Source organism: Cnephaeus nilssonii, assembly GCF_951640355.1.
Source record: "Cnephaeus nilssonii genome assembly, chromosome: 11".
Lineage (NCBI taxonomy): Eukaryota > Metazoa > Chordata > Mammalia > Chiroptera > Vespertilionidae > Cnephaeus > Cnephaeus nilssonii.
Window position 1 is genome coordinate 74956470 of NC_137082.1, and position 21246 is coordinate 74977715.

Sequence of the window (21246 nt, forward strand, 5' to 3'; positions counted from 1 at the left end):
TAGATGTGGGGGATACAACTGTGAACAAAACATTTGTAGAGTTTACATTCCAATGAAGAAGACAGTTTAACCACTAATTATTATTGTTCCAGTGATGGGGCAGCAAGACAGCAATAAAATAAATTAGAAAATTATGTGGAAGGTTACATAGTAATAAGTGCTCTGGTGAAAAATAAAGCAGGAAAGGATGATAAACAGTGTTGGCGAGAGAGAGCATTGCACAATTTTAAATAAGGTGTTTGGGAAAGACTTTGCTGAGAAGTTACTATTTGAGCAAAGGCATACATACTTGAAGGGTTTTGAGAAGCAAACTGTGCGATTAACTGGGTGCAGTTTGTTTAGGAGGGGCAAGGGCCCTGAGGCTGGGTCATGCCCGGGGAGTCCGAGGAATGCCAAGGAGCTGCTATAGCCGAAAATGTTCATGTCTGTCCACCTGGGGTGGTGGCGGTAGATGAAAGACAATTCAGGTGAGATCACACGAGGCTTATGAACGTTGCAAGGTCATTGGTTTTTTTGTCTCAGGGAAATGTGACATCATTAGAAGACTTTGAGCATAAAGGTATGATCAGATATTTTAACACATCACATGGCTATTGTATTAAGAACTGACTGTGGAGGGGCAAGAGTTGAATCGGGACCAGTGAGACCTTGCATTGCTGTAGGCAAGAAACCATGCTGGCTCAGCCCAGGGTTGTGACAGGGGAGGTGATAAAAAAAAAATTTGGTTTCTGGATATAACATGACCATTTAACTAACAGGATGCCCTTCTGTGTGGGATAAAAGAATAGGAGGCGTCAGGGATGACTCCGAGATTTGGGGGATTGGCAGAAAGCTGAAGTTTCCATATCTGAGACAGGAAACAATTGCAGGAGAACCAGGTTCCGTGAGGGGGATGGGGGCAAGGGCAGAAGGTGGTATTTAAAGCCCTGAGATTGGATGAGATGGTAACTAAGAGAGTGAGTATAGATGGAGAGAAGTGGTCCAAGGACATTTCAAGGTTAAAGATAAAGGAGGAATCAGCACAGGATACTGAGAAGGGGCAGCCAGAAAAAAGGAAGCAAACCAGCTGAGTGCAATGTCCCAGAAGCCAAGTGAAGCAAGTAAAGGATCTAAGTAAGGGAGGAGGGGATCAGCTGGGGCTAGTGCAGAAGGCAAGTCAGCAGTCACCTGGAAAGGAGCAGGTTTGAAAGGTGGAGGGAGCAAAAACTTCCTGAGACTCGTTCAAGAGAAAACAGAGAAACTGGAAACAGTGAGAAAAACAACAACAAAAACACCAACAAACACAAAAACACCTCATTAGCATCTTTACTTTAAAGGAAAGGAGAAAAGTTGGATTATAGCAGGAGGGATAAGTGGAGTTAATGGTGGACTTTTTGTTTGTGTGTTTTTTTAAGATGGGTGAAGTTAGACCATGTTCAGGTGGAGGCGGAATGAAAGCCCTGGAGGATCTTTTCTGGCTTTGTGAAGTTGTTAAACTAGGGAGCAGGGCCACACTGTGAGGATGAGATAGGTGAGGCGGGTAGAGGAGAGAGGAGGGTGTGAAAGGTCACCTAGCAGAGGTCTTAGAGAGACAGTCAGGCAGCTTTAAGGGTCTCCTGAATTTAAAGTGCAACCAGTGGCATGGTGTGTGCGTCTCTCTGGGTGATTTGAGCTGCCCTGGTGCGATGTGGAGGAGGGAGAACGATGGAAATAACCCCACAGCCTCTCTTGACACCTCTGTGGGGGAGGGCGCATCTTCCTTGCCTCCCTGTGTCCTTAGGACAGAAGCCCCTTGGTCGCCTGTGGCTGGGTCCTGACCAGCTGTCATGGTGACTAGTAAAGGTCAGGAAAAGTCTCCCAGGAGCCTGGGCAGGAGCCTGGGCAGTGTCACACCTACAGGCGTCACGGGTCCTGGAGCAGGTCACTGGGCGTTAGATGCAGCATCTGCACCTGGTCAAGGGTGTTTTGTCAGCCATGACCGCCTTCCTCTTCGGGGGTCTTGTTTCCCTGTCTCCTCTGAGTGGCTGTGCACAGAAAGCCCACAGATTCCCTAACTGGTTTTCTCGGGGTGTGGCCCTGAGCCTTTCTCATTTTTCTCTCTCCTGTCTGCTTTCAGGTTTGTGGTCCGCGGGGGTTCAGGATGCCAGTGTAAATGAACAGTGTGGCGACATCCTCACCAACAAACGCTTCATGCTGGACATGCTGTATGCCCATAACAGAAAGCCCACGGATGCCGAGGAGAAGGGGGAGGGCGAGCCCGCGGGCGCTGAGCAGGGGGCAGAGGCGGTGCCCAGCCTGGCCAGCAGGATATCCACGCTGCAGGCCAGCTCCCTGGCGCAGGACGAGAGTGTCAGGAGGGTGGATGTGGGCTGCCTGGACAACCGGGGCAGTGTGAAAGCCTTCGCGGAGAAATTCAACAGCGGGGACCTAGGGAGAGGGCCCGTCTCCTCCGACACCCAGCCCGATGACACGGTCCCCGAGAAAGCATCCCCCCAGCCCAAGACGGAATCCGACCACATCTGGGACCAGCTCATGGCCAACCCAAGGGAGCTCAGAATCCAAGACATGGATTTCACCGACCTGGGAGAGGAGGATGACATCGACGTCCTAGACGTGGACCTGGGTCACGGGGAGGCCCCTGGGCCGCCTCCCCCGCCGCCACCTACCTTTCTGGGTTTGCCACCCCCACCCCCACCACCCTTGCTGGACAGCGTGCCTCCCCCTCCCATCCCCGGTAATTTATTGGCTCCTCCTCCAGTATTCAATGCTCCTCAGGGCTTAGGGTGGCCCCAGGTACCCAGGGGTCAGCCGGCATTCACGAAGAAAAAGAAGACCATCCGTCTGTTCTGGAACGAAGTGCGGCCTTTTGAGTGGCCCTGTAAGAACAACCGGCGCTGCAGAGAATTCCTGTGGTCAAAACTGGAACCTATCAAGGTGGACACTTCCAAGCTGGAGCACCTGTTCGAGTCTAAGTCTAAGGAATTGTCCGTCTCAAAGGTACCGCCAGCATCTGGCCCGCTTCCTGACTTGCAGAGTTTTTTCTGCTGGGGAGTGGGGCTGAAATTTGTTGTCTGTAAAATTCCCTTTGTGCTGCTTTTGCTGTTTGGTTAAAAAAGGGGGGGGGCAGTTAGTATAAAAATCTGACCTTTAACATTTTACTCTTTGTGCCCCATCCTAGGTGTAAGCTAAATGAGTAAGGGGCCCCATTAGCTGACGTAGATAGCAGTCCACTAATACCATTAAGTAAAGTAGCTTTCAAAGACCCAAATAACCTGGAGGAAAAAACCAAAAGGTTAACCCAGGAATATTAGCATCACCTGACAGCAGATGTTGACACCCGCCCTCCTCCTCCCAACTAGAGGAAAGCAGACTTGCTAATTTATCCAACACATGGATTTTATCCACGTGATTAATTACTCTTACCTTCAGAGATTAGAGCTGAAAGTAGTAGTTTGAACCTCAGCTGTAACCACACAATGCTTTTGCAAAGACAGATAATTCAAGTGCCATTTCTTTGAATAATTCCTGGCTGCATCAGCATACAGCAACTATCTAGATAGTTCCAAATAGCCATAGCGTTGGCATCCTATAAATATTACGCATCCATCTAGATTTCTGATTCTTCATAAGTGTCTGAGAATTCTGCAGGCTTTGCTGCTGTGGTGTTTTTAATAGAGATGTCATATCCCCGTTTATAAATGGGAAGCACTGTTCATGAAGTTACTGGGCATTAAGGATAAAGTCACGGTTAACGAGAAAGGAAGCGGCAGCGTCCTGCATCACAGGTTTTAATGACTTGGGTCTTCTTTACAGATATTAAAGAACTGGTGGGTTGTTGTTTTTAAAACCCTTGTGATTTGGGGTGTGGTACAGTTTTAAAACAGGTTTAAGATGATCCTCACTTCTCGGGAACTAGGGGTGTAAGAAAACACTTTGTAAAGTATAATTTAGAGTGACCACTTCAGAGCTTATTCTCAGGAGTTAATTCTAGCTCCATGTGTTTCTCCACTTACCATTGTTTGGGTGAGGATAAGGCTGCCTGAGTCAGGCTCTCTGACCTGCCAGTCAGATGCCTATTCTGAACCAAAAAGTATGTGCAGCATCCTTGGGCAAGAGCTCCCTCAGGCAGGGGGTCCAGTGACAGAGTTGGTGCCTGTCCGTGCATTGCTGACTGACCAGGTAGGGGGGGCTGTAACCTGTCAACTTTCTGTTAAAACTCATGTTGTGTGCGACTTTCCAGGACTGGTAACATGTGGTGCTCAGCTCAGCCCTGTAGTTTTTTAAAATATATTTTTATTGATTTCAGAGGGGAAGAGAGAGAAATATCAATCATGAAAGAGAATCATTGATTGGCTGCCTCCTCCACTCCCCACTCTGGAGATCAGGCATGTGCCCTGACCAGGGACCAGGGACTGGGAATTGAACCATGACCTCCTGGTTCATAGGTCGACACTCAACCCCTGAGCCACCACGGCCGGGTCCCTTCAGTTCTTAAAGTCGGGCCTGGCATTCGGGGAAGATGGGCCTGGCTGGGTTAAAACAGCGGTCTCTGGTTGCCAGGAGTTATCCAGCAGTTGACCTCACTCATTCCAGCCTCCACTCCGCTGATCTAGTTGGCCCATCTCCCTCCTCTTCCCCCTCCTCCTCCCCCCGCCCCCAGCAGGCTCATCAGGCTGGCTTCGCCCTCTAGCCGCCCCCCCCACCCCCATAGCTCATCACCTCAGAGGTGGCTGGGGAGAGGCTGGCCCTCAACTCCAGGCAGGAGGAATAAAGGAAGGAACAGTTTGGCAGTGAAGGCACTTCTGACTTTATTTTTACAAAGGACATGGTAAGATTAGAAGCTTCCAGGAGAAGACCCCAAATGGACAGTTCCCCTCCTCTTGGTCCCACTGTGGTCGGCGACAAGTCTGGTTTGTGCCCTTCCAGGAGCCCAAAGGTTTCTTCTTGCTTGATATAGGTGGTGACCTCTTAAAATAAGTTATTGCCTAGCCCAGTGGTCGGCAAACTCATTAGTCAACAGAGCCAAATATCAACAGTACAATGATTGAAATTTCTTTTGAGAGCCAAATTTTTTAAACTTAAACTTCTTCTAATGCCACTTCTTCAAAATAGACTCGCCCAGGCCGTGGTATTTTGTGGAGGAGCCACACTCAAGGGGCCAAAGAGCCGCATGTGGCTCGCGAGCCGCAGTTTGCCGACCACGGGCCTAGCCAAAGGGCACATGTTTGCCTAGTTTGTATAAAGTGAAAGCATAAGAGGAAAGTAATATATTGAAAAATTTACCAGAAGGACTCCAGAATTTTCTACAACAGGACCCAGGATCCCAACCTTTGTTTTGGGGGGAAGGGAATGTGAGCAGGGGATAATTTACAAATGCTACAAGAGGTGAGCATGAAAATTAGGGTTAAAACGCCGTACATTGGAGAGTTGGGCCCATCGTGTGTATGTTACCACTGCAGCTATAGCCAGTTTTACTTCTGTTTCTAATGCATGTCTGGGATTTTTATGAAACACAGCTGTAAGCAGCCACTTCCGAATCCTGACTCACAAGAAGTTTTTCATTAAACACAATGGAGTGCAACAAAAATAAAATCAAGTCAATTTTGCAAGACAGCATATAGCAAAGGGAGTCTGTTTCCGTTTCCGTTAGAGACCTTACACGAGACCAGCGTCAGAACAGGGCACGGCTCTGACCATCCGAGTCCTCTCCACCCCCATCAAAGATTCGTGTGCAAGAGCCAGGCTGGGTCAGCACTTCACGGAAACGATAAGAAGAGAAAGATGTGCCTTTTGATTTCCTTTCCAAATAGTTTCTGGAACTGGGTCTACATTTCTCTCTCTCTTTCTCTGCAGGAAATATATATATAGCTTTTTAGTAAGATGACTTTAATTATGTTTTGTGGAGAAAGACAGAAATCCTGTGCTACATTTCATCATGTTGTGTTTCTACTGTTGGTCTAAGATGTGGAGAATCACATAGGGCTGTGCTCGGCAAACTGCGGCTCGCGAGCCACATGCGGCTCTTTGGCCCCTTGAGTGTGGCTCTTCCGCAAAATACCACGGCCTGGCGAGTCTATTTTGAAGAAGTGGCGTTAGAAGAAGTTTAAGTTTAAAAAATTTGGCTCTCAAAAGGAATTTCAATCGTTGTACTGTTGATATTTGGCTCTGTTGACTAATGAGTTTGCCGACCATAGAGCAAAAGAGACCCCAGAGAAAGACGTAAGGCAGAAAGCCCTTGAGGGTCTAGGGACAGACCCTCTGTGAACTTGATGTCGTCCTGAGGAGCTCCAGGAAGGGGCCTTCTAACTTGTGTGTCTAATAAAGGGCTGCAAAGGGCAGCCTTCATCTTCCAAGTTACAGACAGACCAAGACAGGTGTGGGGGGAAGAGATGACCAGAATGAAGAAGGGCACTTGGCTTTCCTTTGGGAGCTCAGAGCTGTCTTACCTTGGGTTCATTTGTTTATCATGGAGAGGGGGCTCTAGAATGGATTCGGAGAGATTGTTCAACTTTATTTGCCCTGAAGTTTCTAAATGTATCAGAATCTATTAGCTGTGACTTAAAAAAAAATAAAATTCAGCGGTGACAATGTCCAGGTTGGGGTACTAGATAAATTACATGAACATTGGAAATGTACCTGTTTTGCAGTTGGCCTCTGCCATGGAAGACCCAAAGGGAAAGAATGGGAAATTAATACTTCTTCTCCTAAATGTAAGAATAAGACAAGCCTATTTTGGCAAGTTCCTCAGAAGCATCATCCTAACTAAGGGTGTTTCAGCCGTTATGTAGACTCAGTGGGGTGTTGTTGTTGTTGTTTTGGTGTTTGCCTTAATGCTTTCCCATGTGTATTGCCTGCTCCCTTGTTACAGAACTTAGGAAAATTCCATAGTTGTCACATCTGCTGACATGTGTATCCTGCCACCCTGGTCATGGCCATTTTCTCAATGAGCAGCTTTGAAAATGTCCAGTGGCGTCATTCTCTTGGCGGTTGGCGGGGAGCGAGGAGTGATTTGCCATTTCTGAGCCAGTGTCTTCCTGAGCCTGCCCGAGGGGCTGTGGCAGGATGTTGAGAAGCGTGTTGAGAAGTCGGTCGCCTTTCATGGAAGTGCTGTCAAACTCAGTGGCATTATCTGAAACTCTCCGAGTCCTCTCAGTAAATCATGTCCCTAGCCAGTTTCTATTTTCAGTCACAACATCCTCTGGGGTGACAAGTTCTATGTGCTGAATATCTACTTTAATTTTTCAATATATTTTTAATTGATTTTAGAGAGAGAGGGAGAGAGAAACATCGATATGAGAAAGATCCATTACCTCCCATAAGCACCCCGACCAGGATCAAACCCGAAACCTGGGTATTTGCCTTTCGGTGAATAGGATGATGCCCAACCAACTGAGCCACACCAGCCAGGGGTGAATATTTACTTTTTAAAAATATATATTTTTTTATTGATTTCAGAGAGGAAGGAAGGGGGAGAGAGAGAAACATCAATGATGAGAGAGATCATTGATCAACTGCTTCCTGCACACCCCCAACTTGGAATCGAGCCCGCAACCCTGGGCATGTGCCCTTGAGCAGAATTGAACCTGGGACCCTTCAGTCCGCAGGCCGATGCCCTATCTACTGAGCCAAACTGGTTAGGGCTGAATATCTACTTTTTAAAGGCTACATTTATTTTATTTTATTTTTTGTCAAATTACTCTTTAAAAATTCAAAGGGGTGATCTTTTGTGGCAGCATTTCAGGAAAATATGGAAAATAAGCCCTGTTCACCTGCCCTGAGCGCATGCCTCCACTAGCTTTGGTCCCTCCTTACTCTCCTCATTTCATTCTGTCCCCTCGTGAGGGTGCTGCTGCCTGCACAGGGGCCCTTCTCCGGGCCTTGGTCCTCCTTGTCATGGGGTACCGCAGACAGAAGCCCCAGGACTAGTGGAGCAGGGTTTTCTGTTTCATTTCCTAGAACCAACACATGATGTGGTTGTGTGGCATTGGCTGTGGCAGCGAGCGTGGCCGAGTCTTCAGGCGTCGGCTGCATCAGCCCCACAGCCCTAAGCTGCATTACCCCTGAATATGGAAGGACCTGAGAGCTCAGCTCCAGGGCTGGGAGGAGCTTGGCAGTCATTGGGCACATCAGTCTCATTTAAAAAAAAAAATACATTTTATTGACTTTTTTACAGAGAGGAAGGGAGAGAGATAGAGAGAAACATGGATCAGCTGCCTCCTGCACACCTCCTACTGGGGATGTGCTCGGAACCAAGGTACGTGCCTTTGACCGGCATCGAACCTGGGATCCTTCAGTCCGCAGGCCTATGCTCTATCCACTGAGGCAAACCAGTTAGGGCACATCAGTCTCATTTTAACATCAATAACAACTTCCTGCATTGTCTACAGCCCTGAGGTCTTGGTTCCCGCACCATTCATAAAACTGGCAGGACCTGTCCTTGCTGCATTTGGAATGGAGGCAGCTAAGTGAGGACCCCATTACTGTCTTTCTATCCTAAGAAAGGTTCTCTTATTCCTGCCTTTTGTTTCATCTTTAAATTGTTTCCTTTTATTGGATGATCAACTTTCTACTCGCCCAACAAGCCTGTCTCAAAACCTTTAGATTTCTGAAAGTCTAAATCAGAGAGTCCTGTTGTGGGAGAGATCTTTTAAACGTCGGTGACCCCCCACACCCCGCTCTAGACAGGGGATATCGGATCTCTGAGGGGACCCAAGTATCACTGTGGCTTAAAGGTACCCCTAGGGATTCTCTTGTGCACCCCAAGTTGTAAAGTGCCGCTCTGAATAAACTATATTCCTGGTTTTCCTTCAGAGAGTGTCTGCAGATTGATCAGACCCATTTCCTCCTCAGGTAAAGGATGTTGGGTTTCTCCTAGTTAGTGGTGAGGACTTCATGTCTGCCATTCTGCTGTCAGTCACCGAGGAGCCACTGCTCCTGGCAAAGGAGAATCCCCTGGCCTGACTCCAGAGCTCCCCTTCCCTTTAGTCCCGGAGGCCAGCCTGTCAGCCTCAGAACAGAATTGAGCATATGGTGTCATGGGCCTCCTGGCCCTCCCCGGGTATGCATTTCTTTATTAGATTCTTCTCATGGAAATGCCCCCACTCAAGGAGTAGGCACCTCCCTGGCACTTGGGCAATACCTGTTTAAGGAAATGGGATCTATATCAAAGAGAGGCTCCGAATAAATAAATATGGGAAGACACTCAGCCAATCAGAAAGAGGCTGTTGGAGGTCTCGGCCTCTCCTTCTGCCTCTGCTCAGGGTTTGCTGTTGTGTACCATCACTGATCATGACTTGAGACTCCAGTCAGCCATGGGGGTCCGTGGGGCGTGACGTGCTCCCACCGTACTTACCCGAGACTGTGCTCTTGCCTTCTCTCTTCTTACGAAGGAAGATGTCAGTGAATCCTGTCTGTCAGGATGCTAACATGCCAGAGTGGTTTTTCTGCCTTCAGGTTACTTTCTTTGGTTCCATGTTAGAGATCGGGCATTCAAATGAATGTCACTCACTAATCTTGGAATGTGTTGGAATGCCCTGGACTGTTGTCTGAGAGCTTTTTCTGTACTATCAGTTTTTCCTGTTCTATCATTCTAGCTATTCTAGTGCTACACATTTTAGTTATATTGGTTTTATAATGTTTTTATTGCTGATCGTGTATATTATATATAACTCTACTGTTGTTTCTTTTTATACATATAGCCTTTCATAGTGACTTTAGAATGTTTTTTAATTCTAAAAAAATCTTGTTGGAGTTTTATTAGAATTACTTTAAATGTATGTATTAGATGAGAGATAATGAGCCTCCTTTTAACATTGGGACTTCCTATCCAGGAATATGCTGTTTCTCCTTTATTCACAACTTCTTTTATTACTTTAAAGACGATGTTGTCATTTCCTTCATGTAGGCCCTGTGTCGATATGTCAACAGGTTTTGGTCTGTTGCTTTCTTGTTTGGGAGTTGCTTTTCGGGGGGTGTCTAGTCTCCTGTCAAATGCAGGACAACTTTCTGATTTCCTGCCTAGAAGTTATGCCCCCTGTCATCTTCCCAAGTCCTATGACAACTTTGTCCTGTCACATCTTACCCCTTTGTTCTAGATGCCTTCAGAAGAGCATTTAACATTTCCTAATTTCCTTCACAAGGACACTCTTTCTTCTTTGGCTTCTGCTTTATATCCTCTTTCCAACATTGACCAATTTCCTATTTTTCTAATTTCAAACAATGGACAGTCACTGACTTTCTGATCAAAGAAGTGCAATAAGGAAATGGGTGACTGAGAAAGGCTGTGAGCAAGTGAGTGATGGGTGGGCTGGGAAAGAGGAGAGACTAGGAGCAGAAGGCCAGGGGTGGAGGCTGGCACCAGGGGCTGGGCTCAGAGCGGAGGTAGTGGGAACGAAGGACAGGGGGTCATGAGAGGCTTTGTGGAAGAGGATGGATGGCATTGCTGTGTCACAGGACCATGTGAAGGTTAGAGTGAAGGTCATACTTGCTGATTGAGGACTTTGAACCCAAAAAGATGATTGAAATGGATCAGAATTGATGACTGCTAATCCTTAAACGTGGGCACGGGCTCTTGGGCACAGGGAACTTTGGCTCGCTCCTGTAGGTGCTTCTCTAGGTTACTGTGGGAAGAAAGGACTGCCCTACATGCACCACCACCTTATTTCAGGCAAGACAAACCCCAAGGCACTGGTGTGCTCAAATAGCGTCCGGTGGAATCTGTTTTCATTATGAAGCACAGCATTTGAAACATTTCTTGGATAAACTCCAGAGATTGAATAATTCAATATCAGATATTACTTTAATTCTTATTCCTTCACGAAGTGGGTGGAAGTAGCTCTGAAAACATGGAGAGTCATCTGTGGGGACAGCTTTCCCCAGTGTCTCAGGATGCCTGGAGGCATCTCCCCAACATACAGGGGAGTGTGTGGGTGTGCCCCCTGGTGTCCATTGAATTCTATTGAGATGGGGACAAGGATACGTCAGGCTCAGGGCCACCATATAGGCCTGTGCACGTTGTGTGGCACGTAGACACTGGCTGAAGGGCAGGGCTGAAATCTGAGTGGTGCTTTCTTCTCAAGCTGTTTGCCATGGGAATGTGTCTCCCCCGTTGGGGGGGATGTCTTTTTCTCATTTGCACAAAGGCTCTGGTTGGGCTGGGCCTGTACAGGCATCTATCCGGGTTACTGGAATGAGGGGACTGTAGGTGAGGGGCTAAGGGCTCATGATTCCCAGGGAATCCCTGCCCTCCGATCCGTGCCTCCTGCACTGGAGCCTGGATCGGGGAAAGTGCCCCTCCAATGCCACACCCAGGCTTCTTCCGTGCTGCCATCCTTATGTAGCCTCATGTCCACACTCTCGGCAGGAAACAAGGGGAAGGGCAACAGGCATGGCCCTCTGGGTCTATCCCTTTTTAATCAGAAAAACAAAAGCCAGACCTGGGTCACAGGCCCAGCTTTGGCTGCAAGGGTCCAGGGATGGGACTGATGTCACTGACACATTGCCAGCCCGACAGAAGTCAAGGTCCTGCTGTGAGCAGGGAAGGAGGAGTGGGTGCTGGGTGAGTGAGAATTTCAAATCTTAACATCCCTCTCATCCCTCTTCATTGCCTGTAGTCAGCATTTGCCAACCCCTTTCTCATTCCTTCTTAGCATTTCACCCACAAAATACTATTTGTGATTGGATTTTTAAAAGCTAAATTTCAAGGGGTCCCGAGAGGCTCATTGGATTAAATGAATAGCTGCCCTGCAGAACAAGGGTGCGTCCATGTGCCATACATCCCGGAAGCCGGCAGTCAGAGCTGATGCCACACCCACAGGCATTGTTCCTCCTGGCCACCAGGCCCCAGAGCAGCAGGGATGCTTTCAATTATTTTCTTCGGGAGGAAATTTTAATTTATTCCCAAATGCATATTTAAGGATCTAAAATAGAAGTTTAGTAATTGAGTTTGGAAGGGCTCAGTAGGACGTAAGGGGCCGCAGTCCTTTTCTCCCAGCCAGCTTCCAGCCTCTCACGTTGCAGCAGGCCGGCTTCTCCCCACAGTTCCGCTGCTCCCAGCCCAGCCACACTCAGGGTGAGCAGCAGCCAGCCATTCGGTTGGGGCCCGCCTGCAATGGAGTCGGAGCGGCTGGCTCCTGAGGGCCCCCAGATGTGGCCTCCCAAACCTCTAGCTTCTTCTCTGGCAGTCCCCAGCAATCTAGACAAAGCCATTTCTTACCTCCTTATCTTCTCTCCCCAGCTCCGAACTAGATCCTACACATTCTTTAGGACCCAGCTGAGGTGTCAGCTCCTCCAGACCCTGCCCCCCAACACTAGATGAGTTAATTACCCCACTGCTGAGCCCCCTCACATTGTGAACACCCCATCTTTTCCTCCAAGAGGTCCGCTCTGCCTAATTCATCATTGTCATCTAGGCTTGTTACCTGAATAAGAATAGTCATTCTCCCAGCTCTGTTTGCACGGTCAGGGGGCTTGCTGACCAGACCTTGTCCACTTGTCCCCCATGGCCCCTGCCCTTAACTTCCCAGGAGCTCAGGGGGAAGCTGGAGGCCTTGTCACCTCACCTCTAGGCACCACACACCCAGGGCCTGCCCCCAAGGCACTCAGCCCAGCAGGGAAGCCACACACGAGGGCTCTATGAGGACACTTGGACACCTCTGTCCCCTGTTCCCCTCCTTGGCCTCCAGGTCTGTTTTTCCCCCATTCCTCTTCACCAGCACCTATCCTTTGGTCTCCTTCCTAAGAAGGTCCCTCCTCATCCACTAGTGGCAGCTGCCCACATGTATAAGTGTGGCAGGTGCTCTGGAATAAGGGGCATGGGACATTTGAATGGTGAGAGGAGCCCCTGAGACATGTGGCCAGGGATCCAGAGGGGCTGACCGGCCAGCAATGGCGGGTTCTCCCTGTCACTTCTGTCTCCTCAGCACGTGTACCACCGTCTCCATCCCCAGGCACACACCATATGCCCTAGGGCCAACCAGAGCACATTCTGATTCCTTGCAGACCACAGGGAGGGAGCTTTGGGAGGTTTTAGTTTTGTTTTCACTGCTTCTATGGAAAAAAACAGGGTGTGTGTGTGTGTGTGTGTGTGTGTGTGTGTGTGTGTGTGTTTTCTTTCTTGCAAAATATCACATTGTTCCCGATTGAAGGAAAATCAATTTTGTAATGTGTCTGACTTGCGAAGTTCCACTGCTGGCCCGCACCTGGCGGCTGCCCAGAGCTGAGCCCTGATCGCTTTCTTCTGTGCTGAGCAGTAGCCAGTCCTTTGCGCCTAAGTGGGGCCACTGGTTTTCATCTCTGAATAAGTAGTGAGTTTGCTTTTAATAATGAAACACAGAAAGGAGGAAAGATGAGGCATTAATCTTGGATTATCCTTGTTCTATTACCCAGAAAACTGCCGCAGACGGAAAAAGGCAGGAGATCATCGTCCTGGACTCGAAGAGGAGCAACGCCATTAACATCGGGCTGACGGTGCTGCCCCCTCCAAGAACAATCAAGATCGCCATCTTGAATTTTGATGAATATGCCTTAAATAAAGAGGGAATTGAGGTGAGAGCCGCTCTGCCAAGCATCATTTGTGTTCTGCAATGTGTCATATGTATGCAAAGTATTACTGTGTCCAGTATGACTTTCTCTGTAGGGTGGCTTGCCATTTTTTTTGTCTCAGCCAGACTCTGAATAATGTTTATAATTCTCATGTGGTTTTTTTTTAACTTCTTGGGGATGGAAAAGTCCCTCATTACCTATGAAGTTCATGGTTCCTTTACTAACTTCCTTCTGACCATACTCCACCTACCTCATCCTGGAGGAAGAATGTGATAACCTCCTGAGGAGGATGTCAGGATCTTCTTTCACATCATTTCAAACCAAATATGTTTAAGGAGCAGTTTCAAAAGTAGGGTGTGCTCATATCCACGTAAATGACTTTGTTTCTCTCTTTGCACTTGTTTGAGTGTGTAGAGATATGTTTCATTTGAGAAACTGGAGAAGCCAAGCCAGCTGGGGCTTTGGCATGTGCTGATCTGAATGGCACAAGTGCAGAGAGGTTAGGTGACTTGGCTGTGACTACATGACTGGTAAATGGCCTCGCTGGAGCCACAGCTCACCTGCTCCTCCAGGCAGGGCTCAGTGCTCTCCCGCCAGTACCTGCTCTTCCTTCACTGTGGGCGAGTGCTAGTCTGCAGCAAAGTAAACTCCTATTCTAATCATGGAGACAGAGCCAATGACCCAGCCCTCAGATTCCTGCAGATGGGTGATACAGCCTAGCTGGCATGGTGCAGTGGCTAGAGTGATGGCCTACCCACCAAAGGGTCACAGGTTCAATTCCTGGTCAAGGGCACAAACCTCGGTGCAGGCTTGATCCTCAGGCCCAGTCAGGGCATGTGCAGGAGACAACTAATCCATGTGTGTCTCTCTTTAAAAAAAAAATCAATGGAAAAAATATTCTCCGGTGAGGATTAACAAAAACAGATGGGCTATACAGGCTGGGGCCCATTGTGTCAGAGTAGGGACAGGAGGACCCTACTTCACAGCATTGGGTGATAGCCACTCCATCTATCAGCAAGAATCCCTGGGTTCCTTTAATATTCTTCCATACTTGGGGTTCATTCATGCACAGTCTTATGTGAAAGACTTGAGAGTAGAGAGAACAAATGAGGACTGACTCCAGTGAGGAAAGCAAGCCCTTGACCAAAGAATTGGATGCAAGGAGTGGCTCAGGCCATGATGCCAGACTTGACCCAGCCCTGAGGGTGGGAGGGTGCAGTGGGGTGTGTGTGCCTTTGTGCTTTGAAAAGAAGAGGCCTCCACAGGAGACACTGTGTCCCTGGAGGTTTAAGCTGGATTGAGCAGTGTCCCTTCAAAATCCATGTCCACCCAGAACCTCAGAATATGACCTTATTTGGAAACAGTCCTTGCAGATGTGATCCAGTTAAGATAAAGTTGTGCTGGTTTGGTGTGGGCCCTGCTCCAGGGACTGAGATCCTTATAAGAAGAGGGATGTTTTGACATAGATGTAGAGAGGAAGAAGCTTTGTGCAGACAGAAAATACACAGGGAGACCACAGAACAGAGTGCCACGAGGTGACGGAGGCGGAGACTGGAGTGATGTGTTTACAGGTCAAGGAGCACCGAGGATTGCCTGCAACCACCAGACACTAGGGAGAGGCAATACAGGTCCTTCCCTGGGGCCTTTAGAGAGAACATCGCCCTACCCAGTCCTTGATAGCAGACTTCTAGTCTCTCAAATCCACTTTGTGGTTACACCCACACTAGTAAACCAGTATAAGTTTAAGCAGCTCTACTCTTAGAAACACACACACACCCTGTCCCAAGGAGCAGGTACAAGGAGGGAAATACATTTCCTGGAGAGGAAGTTGAGCCCCAAGTGTAGAGTCAGGCCAGGCAGCAGAGCAGGTCAACATATCCAGGTGGGCAGCCAGGGAGTGAGGGCACATGGCTGATTGGGGCAGGGGGCATAAAGGAGAATGCAGGTGACAGCAGGTACATACAGAAAGGGACACGGAGATACTCCCAAACAAGAAGGGGGCAGGCCTCAGTGTGAGGCAGTCCCACTCTCGGACCCCCAGGGGAGCAATGGGAGGGGGAAGGGCATTCACTTGCCATTGGGCAGGTGGGGGCTTCCCACCTGGACAAAACAAATGTTCATCTAAGATGGTCAGCAAACTGCGGCTCGCAAGCTACATGTGGCTCTTTGGCCCCTTGAGTGTGGCTCTTCCACAAAATACCACGGCCTGGGTGAGTCTATTTTGAAGAAGTGGCATTAGAAGAAATTTAAGTTTAAAAAATTTGGCTCTCAAAAGAAATTTCAATCGTTGTACTGTTGATATTTGGCTCTGTTGACTAATGAGTTTGCCCACTACTGCTCTAGGACAATGAGCATGGTAGGCGGGCCCTGGCGCACTTTCGGACCATCCTATTTACGTAACAGTGTCTTTAGAGGTTGTAAAAGCTTCAGACTCATTCAAAGAGAGGCTTCAAATGCAGCCAGAGCCAGCCTGATTAAAGGGAAAAAAATGAAACTTCCCCCTTTGACAATATTTCCCATTCTTGTGCTGAGAACTTGAAAGTCCATTAGGAGAGATGGATTTCTTTGGGCTTTGCCTTTATTCTTTCCTGAAATGTCGCTCTCCCTGGTTGGGGAAAGCTTCAGATACAATAAGTTACTTAGGGTTCAGAATGAATCAGATTACTTTTTCCTTTTCTGACTGCTTTCCAGCTGAGCACCTTTTTGATCCCGGAAGGAGTAATGAGAGCAATGGTAGAGATGATGGATATAGGAATGGCAACCCAGCACAAAAATAACTGTCATCAGTTTCTTCCCATGGGCCAGGCACCAGCGAGGTGCTTCACACCGGCGCTCATCAGAAGGCCATACTATTACGTTTCACATCTTAAAGATGAAGAGAGCGAGTCTCAGTTTTAGCCTGTGCCCAAGTTCACAAGCCAGTGAGAGGTTAAGCTGCAATATGAGCTCTAGAATCTGAGTCTAAGGGGCAGAGCACGGGCCTGGGCGATGGCTGCCCAGGAGGGCCCACGGATGCCAAAAAGAATAAGAGGGAATCTGAAAGGGGGGTGAGAAGACTCATGAGGCCGCGCAGTCCACTTCACAGTGCTGCCTGTGGTTTTCCACTGGGAGTAGCTGAAGAAAGGAATGATATGAAGAACGAAGACACAGTCGTAGAAAACACTACTCAGCCCTACTGAGAGTTTATTGGGCCATGAATCCTCAGTAAATCCATGGTTAGTCACAACAACACATAGAGTTATACTTTTTTATAGCAGTTTTTGTCTGAAGCAGGGCTTCTCAACAGTGGCACTATTGATATTCTTGGCTGGGCAGTTCTTTTTTTGTAAAGATTTTTTAAAACTGATTTTGAGAGAGAGAGAGAGAGAGAGAGAGAGAGAGAGAGAGAGAGAGAGAGATTGGTGTGAAAATGAAACATCAATCAGCTGCCGCTTGCACACCCAGGACTGGGATGGAGCCTGAAACCTGGGTATGTGCCTGGAGCAGGAATTGAACCGGCAACCCTTTGGTGCATGGGACAACACCCAACCAACTGAGCCACATTGTTCCCAGGGCTGGGCTGAGCAGTTCTTTATTGTGGGAGCTGCCCTGAGCATTGTGGGATGTTTAGCAACATCCCTGGCTTCTACCACCCCAGTGATGACAACCAAAAATGTCTCCAAACTTTGTCAAATGTTTCCTGGGGACAAAATCACCCTGACTGAGAACCCCTGATTTAAGGCTGCCTGTGTGAATCCAGAAACTATATACATATATTTTTTGAATGCTTGTCCGGCAAATACTAGTTCTCTTGGAGAACTTGGAACCCATGACCTGCTGCCTCTGACCACTGATCTCAGGGACCCAAGGGGCATAGCGTGGTCTACATCCGTGTGCTGAGCCACTTCCCCAGAGTTTTTTCTCTAGACTTGTTGTTCAAGAATTAAGTCATGGCATGTGTTCCATGAAGAGATGGAAGCTGTGTCCTTACAGATCTTTACTAATGAGATTTCTAGCTTGCGTGCCAAGGGTCTTGTGCCAGACTGTCTGCTTCTGGGACGCAGGCACCGGAGCATGGCAGCACGGCTCAATAGGGCCATTTGAAACCTCTCTGTGCCTAATGTGATTAGGATGTACTAAATGACGTCCTGTGGCTTTGCTTAGCAACCCGATGGTATGTGTCCGGTTTGCTGTGTAAACCTAAGGGAGCCGTTGACTAACTTCATTATGGAAGTAGTTTTTCATAAGAGGATTAAACTTTAGAACATTGCTTTGGTATCCCGAATGGAAGTATGAAGAGTTTTCCTTTTTTTTTCTTGCTTTTCTGATTTTTATGGAGGGTAGCACAATTGAATGGTCCAAGTGACATTTAACTTGGCCCAGTTGGCTGCCTGGCCAGTCAGCATCCTAGAGACAGAAATTCCCTCTGGCCACAGGTACGAACCTATAGCTCCTTTCCAAGCACTTTGTGCTGTGCAACCCGATCCGCAAGTGCCCGAGTGGGTGCTGGATGCACACGGTGAGCCTGACTCGGTCAGGTGCCACACTCGCTCAGCAGTGCCGGGACCCAGGGTGTCCTGTGGTTGGGCCTCAGCTGTGCTGTTAGCTTTGCATTTTGGTTGAGTTGCTGTGAGCTATGGAACTGGTGCTGGGAAACCAGCAGGGGCTCCTGAGTGGTTCTAGCGCTGCCCTGGTTGACCCAGCTTCGCTCAGGCAAGTCACTTCATCTGCAAGTTTGATGCAATCATTTCTGCCCCAGGTGTTTCCCTAAGTAGTCCCAACAATGAAAGAAGATGGCAATCAAGACCCCCAAAAAGATCCCTCCGTGTCCATGAGATTAAATAACCAAATGGAAAGCCATTGTCTCATGAGAATATACAAGTTGTGTACAAACCAGGCCCAGCTCTTCAGCTCTCTGTTGTTGTCACCAAAATCCTTGTGTGAGGTTCTCATCCAGAGCTGTAGCCAGGGTTCTGCTCAAAACTCACAAGGCAAAGTAATTCCTCATTGCGGCCTCATCTGCATGTGAATGAGATGACCAGACCCCTTAACCATTCGGGTCCATAAAAAGTGAGACTTGTGTGCTTTTCTCTGACATTTGGCTTTCAGGTACACAAGCAAGTGAAGCCCTGTCTGGGAGGAAATAAAACACAAAAGACATTGCATTATTGTGTAGGGGTCTTGTTTGATGTTTTTCTCCCCATGAAACCAAATGGCGATCATAAAATTGTCAGTAGATCTACTGGCCCCGGAGAAGAGCAAATCAGGGGTTCCCCCTCGTGCTCATCTCCTTTCATCTGCTCCTGGAAAAAACACAGCCCTCACCTCAGAGGAGGTGGCGCTGACCTGCCGTTCCACTGTCTTAGGGCTATTTTTATTGTCAGTGATGTGTGAAAAAATAAAACAAACTGGCAGCTGGCAGCCTCATAAATCTTCAACACTGAACAAATGGTTTCAATTAGTCAGAGAAGTGAAAAACAAAAGTAAGAGTGTTTGATTACTTTCCCAAAGGAAAAAGGCAACTAAAATCATGGCAGGAAAATGCCTTCTGAAGAAGGGGGGAAAGTGTTGACAATTTTTTATTTCGGAATTCTTGTCCATGTTGAAAACAATTTGAGCAGGAAGAAAATTAAAATACAAGTTTTTTTATTATTTTAGTTATGTTTTTATTTTGAAAACTGAGTTCAAATCCTGGGCTTGGGTTGCTTTCCTTATTGTCTAATACCATCTGTGGGGACTGGTGGGGTCCAAGCAGAGCTTGTGGGAGAGCAAGGGACACTGTCACTGCATATCGCCCCGATGTCACATCCCACCTTCATTATCTCAGTTAGGGGCCATGATGATGAGCATATTGGAAGGGGAGGTATCTGAGGGCATACCTTCTTTTTTTTAAATCCTCGAGTGAGGATATTTTTTCCATTGACCTTTAGAGAGAGTACAAGGGAGGAGGAAGGAGAGAGAGAGAGAGAGAGAGAGAGAGAGAGAGAAAGAGAGAGAGACAGAGAGAGAGAGAGAGAGAGACAGAGAGAGAGAGAGAGACATCAACATGAGAGAGACACATTGATTGGTTGCCTCCTGCTCTCACCCTGACCAGGACCAGGGGTTGAACCTGCAACCCAGGTATTTGCCCTTGACAGGGAACTGAACCCGCAACCCTTCAGTTCACGGCCGACATTTGAACCACTGAACCAAAACGGCCAGGGCCGAGGGCATGACCTCACTCCGATGGCAGCACAGAACACATGCCTCCCATGCAGTTGGGCATCACTGGCTCCTGATGAAGGACCGAGACAGCCCTCCCTGATCACATGCTCATCAAACCCAGATGGCTTCTGCCCCGCCACACACGTCCTGAGGCACAATCCTGGAAACACCTGCATGTTTGCCAATCATGATGTCAGGGGTCCAGGATTTCAATTTTGTTCTTTATTTTTTTGCATTAATATAGAGCAAAATGAAACTTTTTGCTATACAGCTCTAAGAGCTTTTAAATGTGCATAAATTCATGCAATTACTACTACAGTTAGGATTCAAAACAGTCTCATCTCCCCTCAAAACTGTTATCTTGTGCTGTCACTTTCTAGTCGCACCCTAAGCTCGCCTCTGGCCCCTGGAAACCACAGGTTTAGTCTCATCACTGTGGTTTTGTCTTTTGGGGGATTTCACATAAGTGGAATCATAACTGGCTTCTTTCATTCAGCGTGTCTTTGAGAGTCTTCCTCGTTGTGGTATGTCCCTTTTTATTGCTGAGTACACTTTATTCAGCTGTTGAAGAATATGTAGTTTGGTCCAGTTTTTGGAATTTATGGAGAAAGGTGCTACAAGTATTTATGTACAAGTTTTTGTGTGAACATAAGTTTTCATGGGTGAAAACCTATAAATGGAATTGCTGGTTCATGTAGTAATTCTGCGTTTAACCTTTTGAGGGACCACACCTTGCCTTTTCAATCCCTTAACAGTGTTTTTCACCGAGAAAAAGTCTTTAATGTGGAGGAAGTTCAGTTTATCAACCTGATCTTTTTTGATATCATGTCTAAGAGTTCATTGCCTAACATGAGTCACAGAGATTTTCTCCTGTTTCTTTCTAAACGTTTTACAGTATTAGCTTTTACTTTAGATCTGTTATTTCTTTTGAGTTAATCCATGTGTAAACTGTAAGGTTTAAGTTGAGGTTCTTTTTTTGCACAAGAATTCCAATTGTTCTAAAACCATTTGCTGGAAATACTATCTTCTTGCCGTTAAAATGCTTTTGCATCTTTGTCAGAATCAATGGCCGTATTTGTGCGGTCTATTTCTGGACTCCCTGTTTTGTCCCATTGATCCATGTCCGTCCTGTTGCCCAGACTACAGTGGCTTATTACTATTGCTCTCTAGTACATTTTAAAATCGGGTGGTGTGACCCCCTCAAGTTTGTTCGTTTTCAAAATTGTTATGGTTTGGTTCATCTGCTTTGCCATATAACACTTAGAATCAGCTTGTCTGTATCCACAGAAAATACTATGCTGGTATTTTCATTGGAATTGAGTTAATTTTATGGACCAATTTTGGGAAATTAATATGTGACCCTGTTGTCTTTTAGTCCATGAACATAGTATGTCCCCTAATTATTTAGGTCTTTTTAAATCATTTTTATTGGCATTTGCTACTTTCTAGCATACAGACCTTATGAGTGGTTTGTTAGATTTATACCTACGTATTTCATTGTAAATAGCATTTTTCTTAAATTTCAGTTTATAATTATACATT

The 21246-nt window shown here is 47.3% G+C and overlaps 1 protein-coding gene across 5 annotated transcripts in view; it reads left to right on the plus strand.

Moving 5' to 3' along the window:
- The window catches only part of FHOD3 (formin homology 2 domain containing 3), a 381469-nt gene that overhangs the window by 330976 nt on the left and 29247 nt on the right, over positions 1-21246 (plus strand). For all 5 annotated transcript variants that reach the window (XM_079783592.1, XM_079783590.1, XM_079783588.1 and 2 more), the window contains 2 exons: positions 2096-2976; positions 13366-13524. In XM_079783592.1, coding sequence (XP_079639718.1) covers positions 2096-2976; positions 13366-13524 — 1040 coding nt within the window. The remainder of the gene's footprint in view (positions 1-2095; positions 2977-13365; positions 13525-21246) is intronic.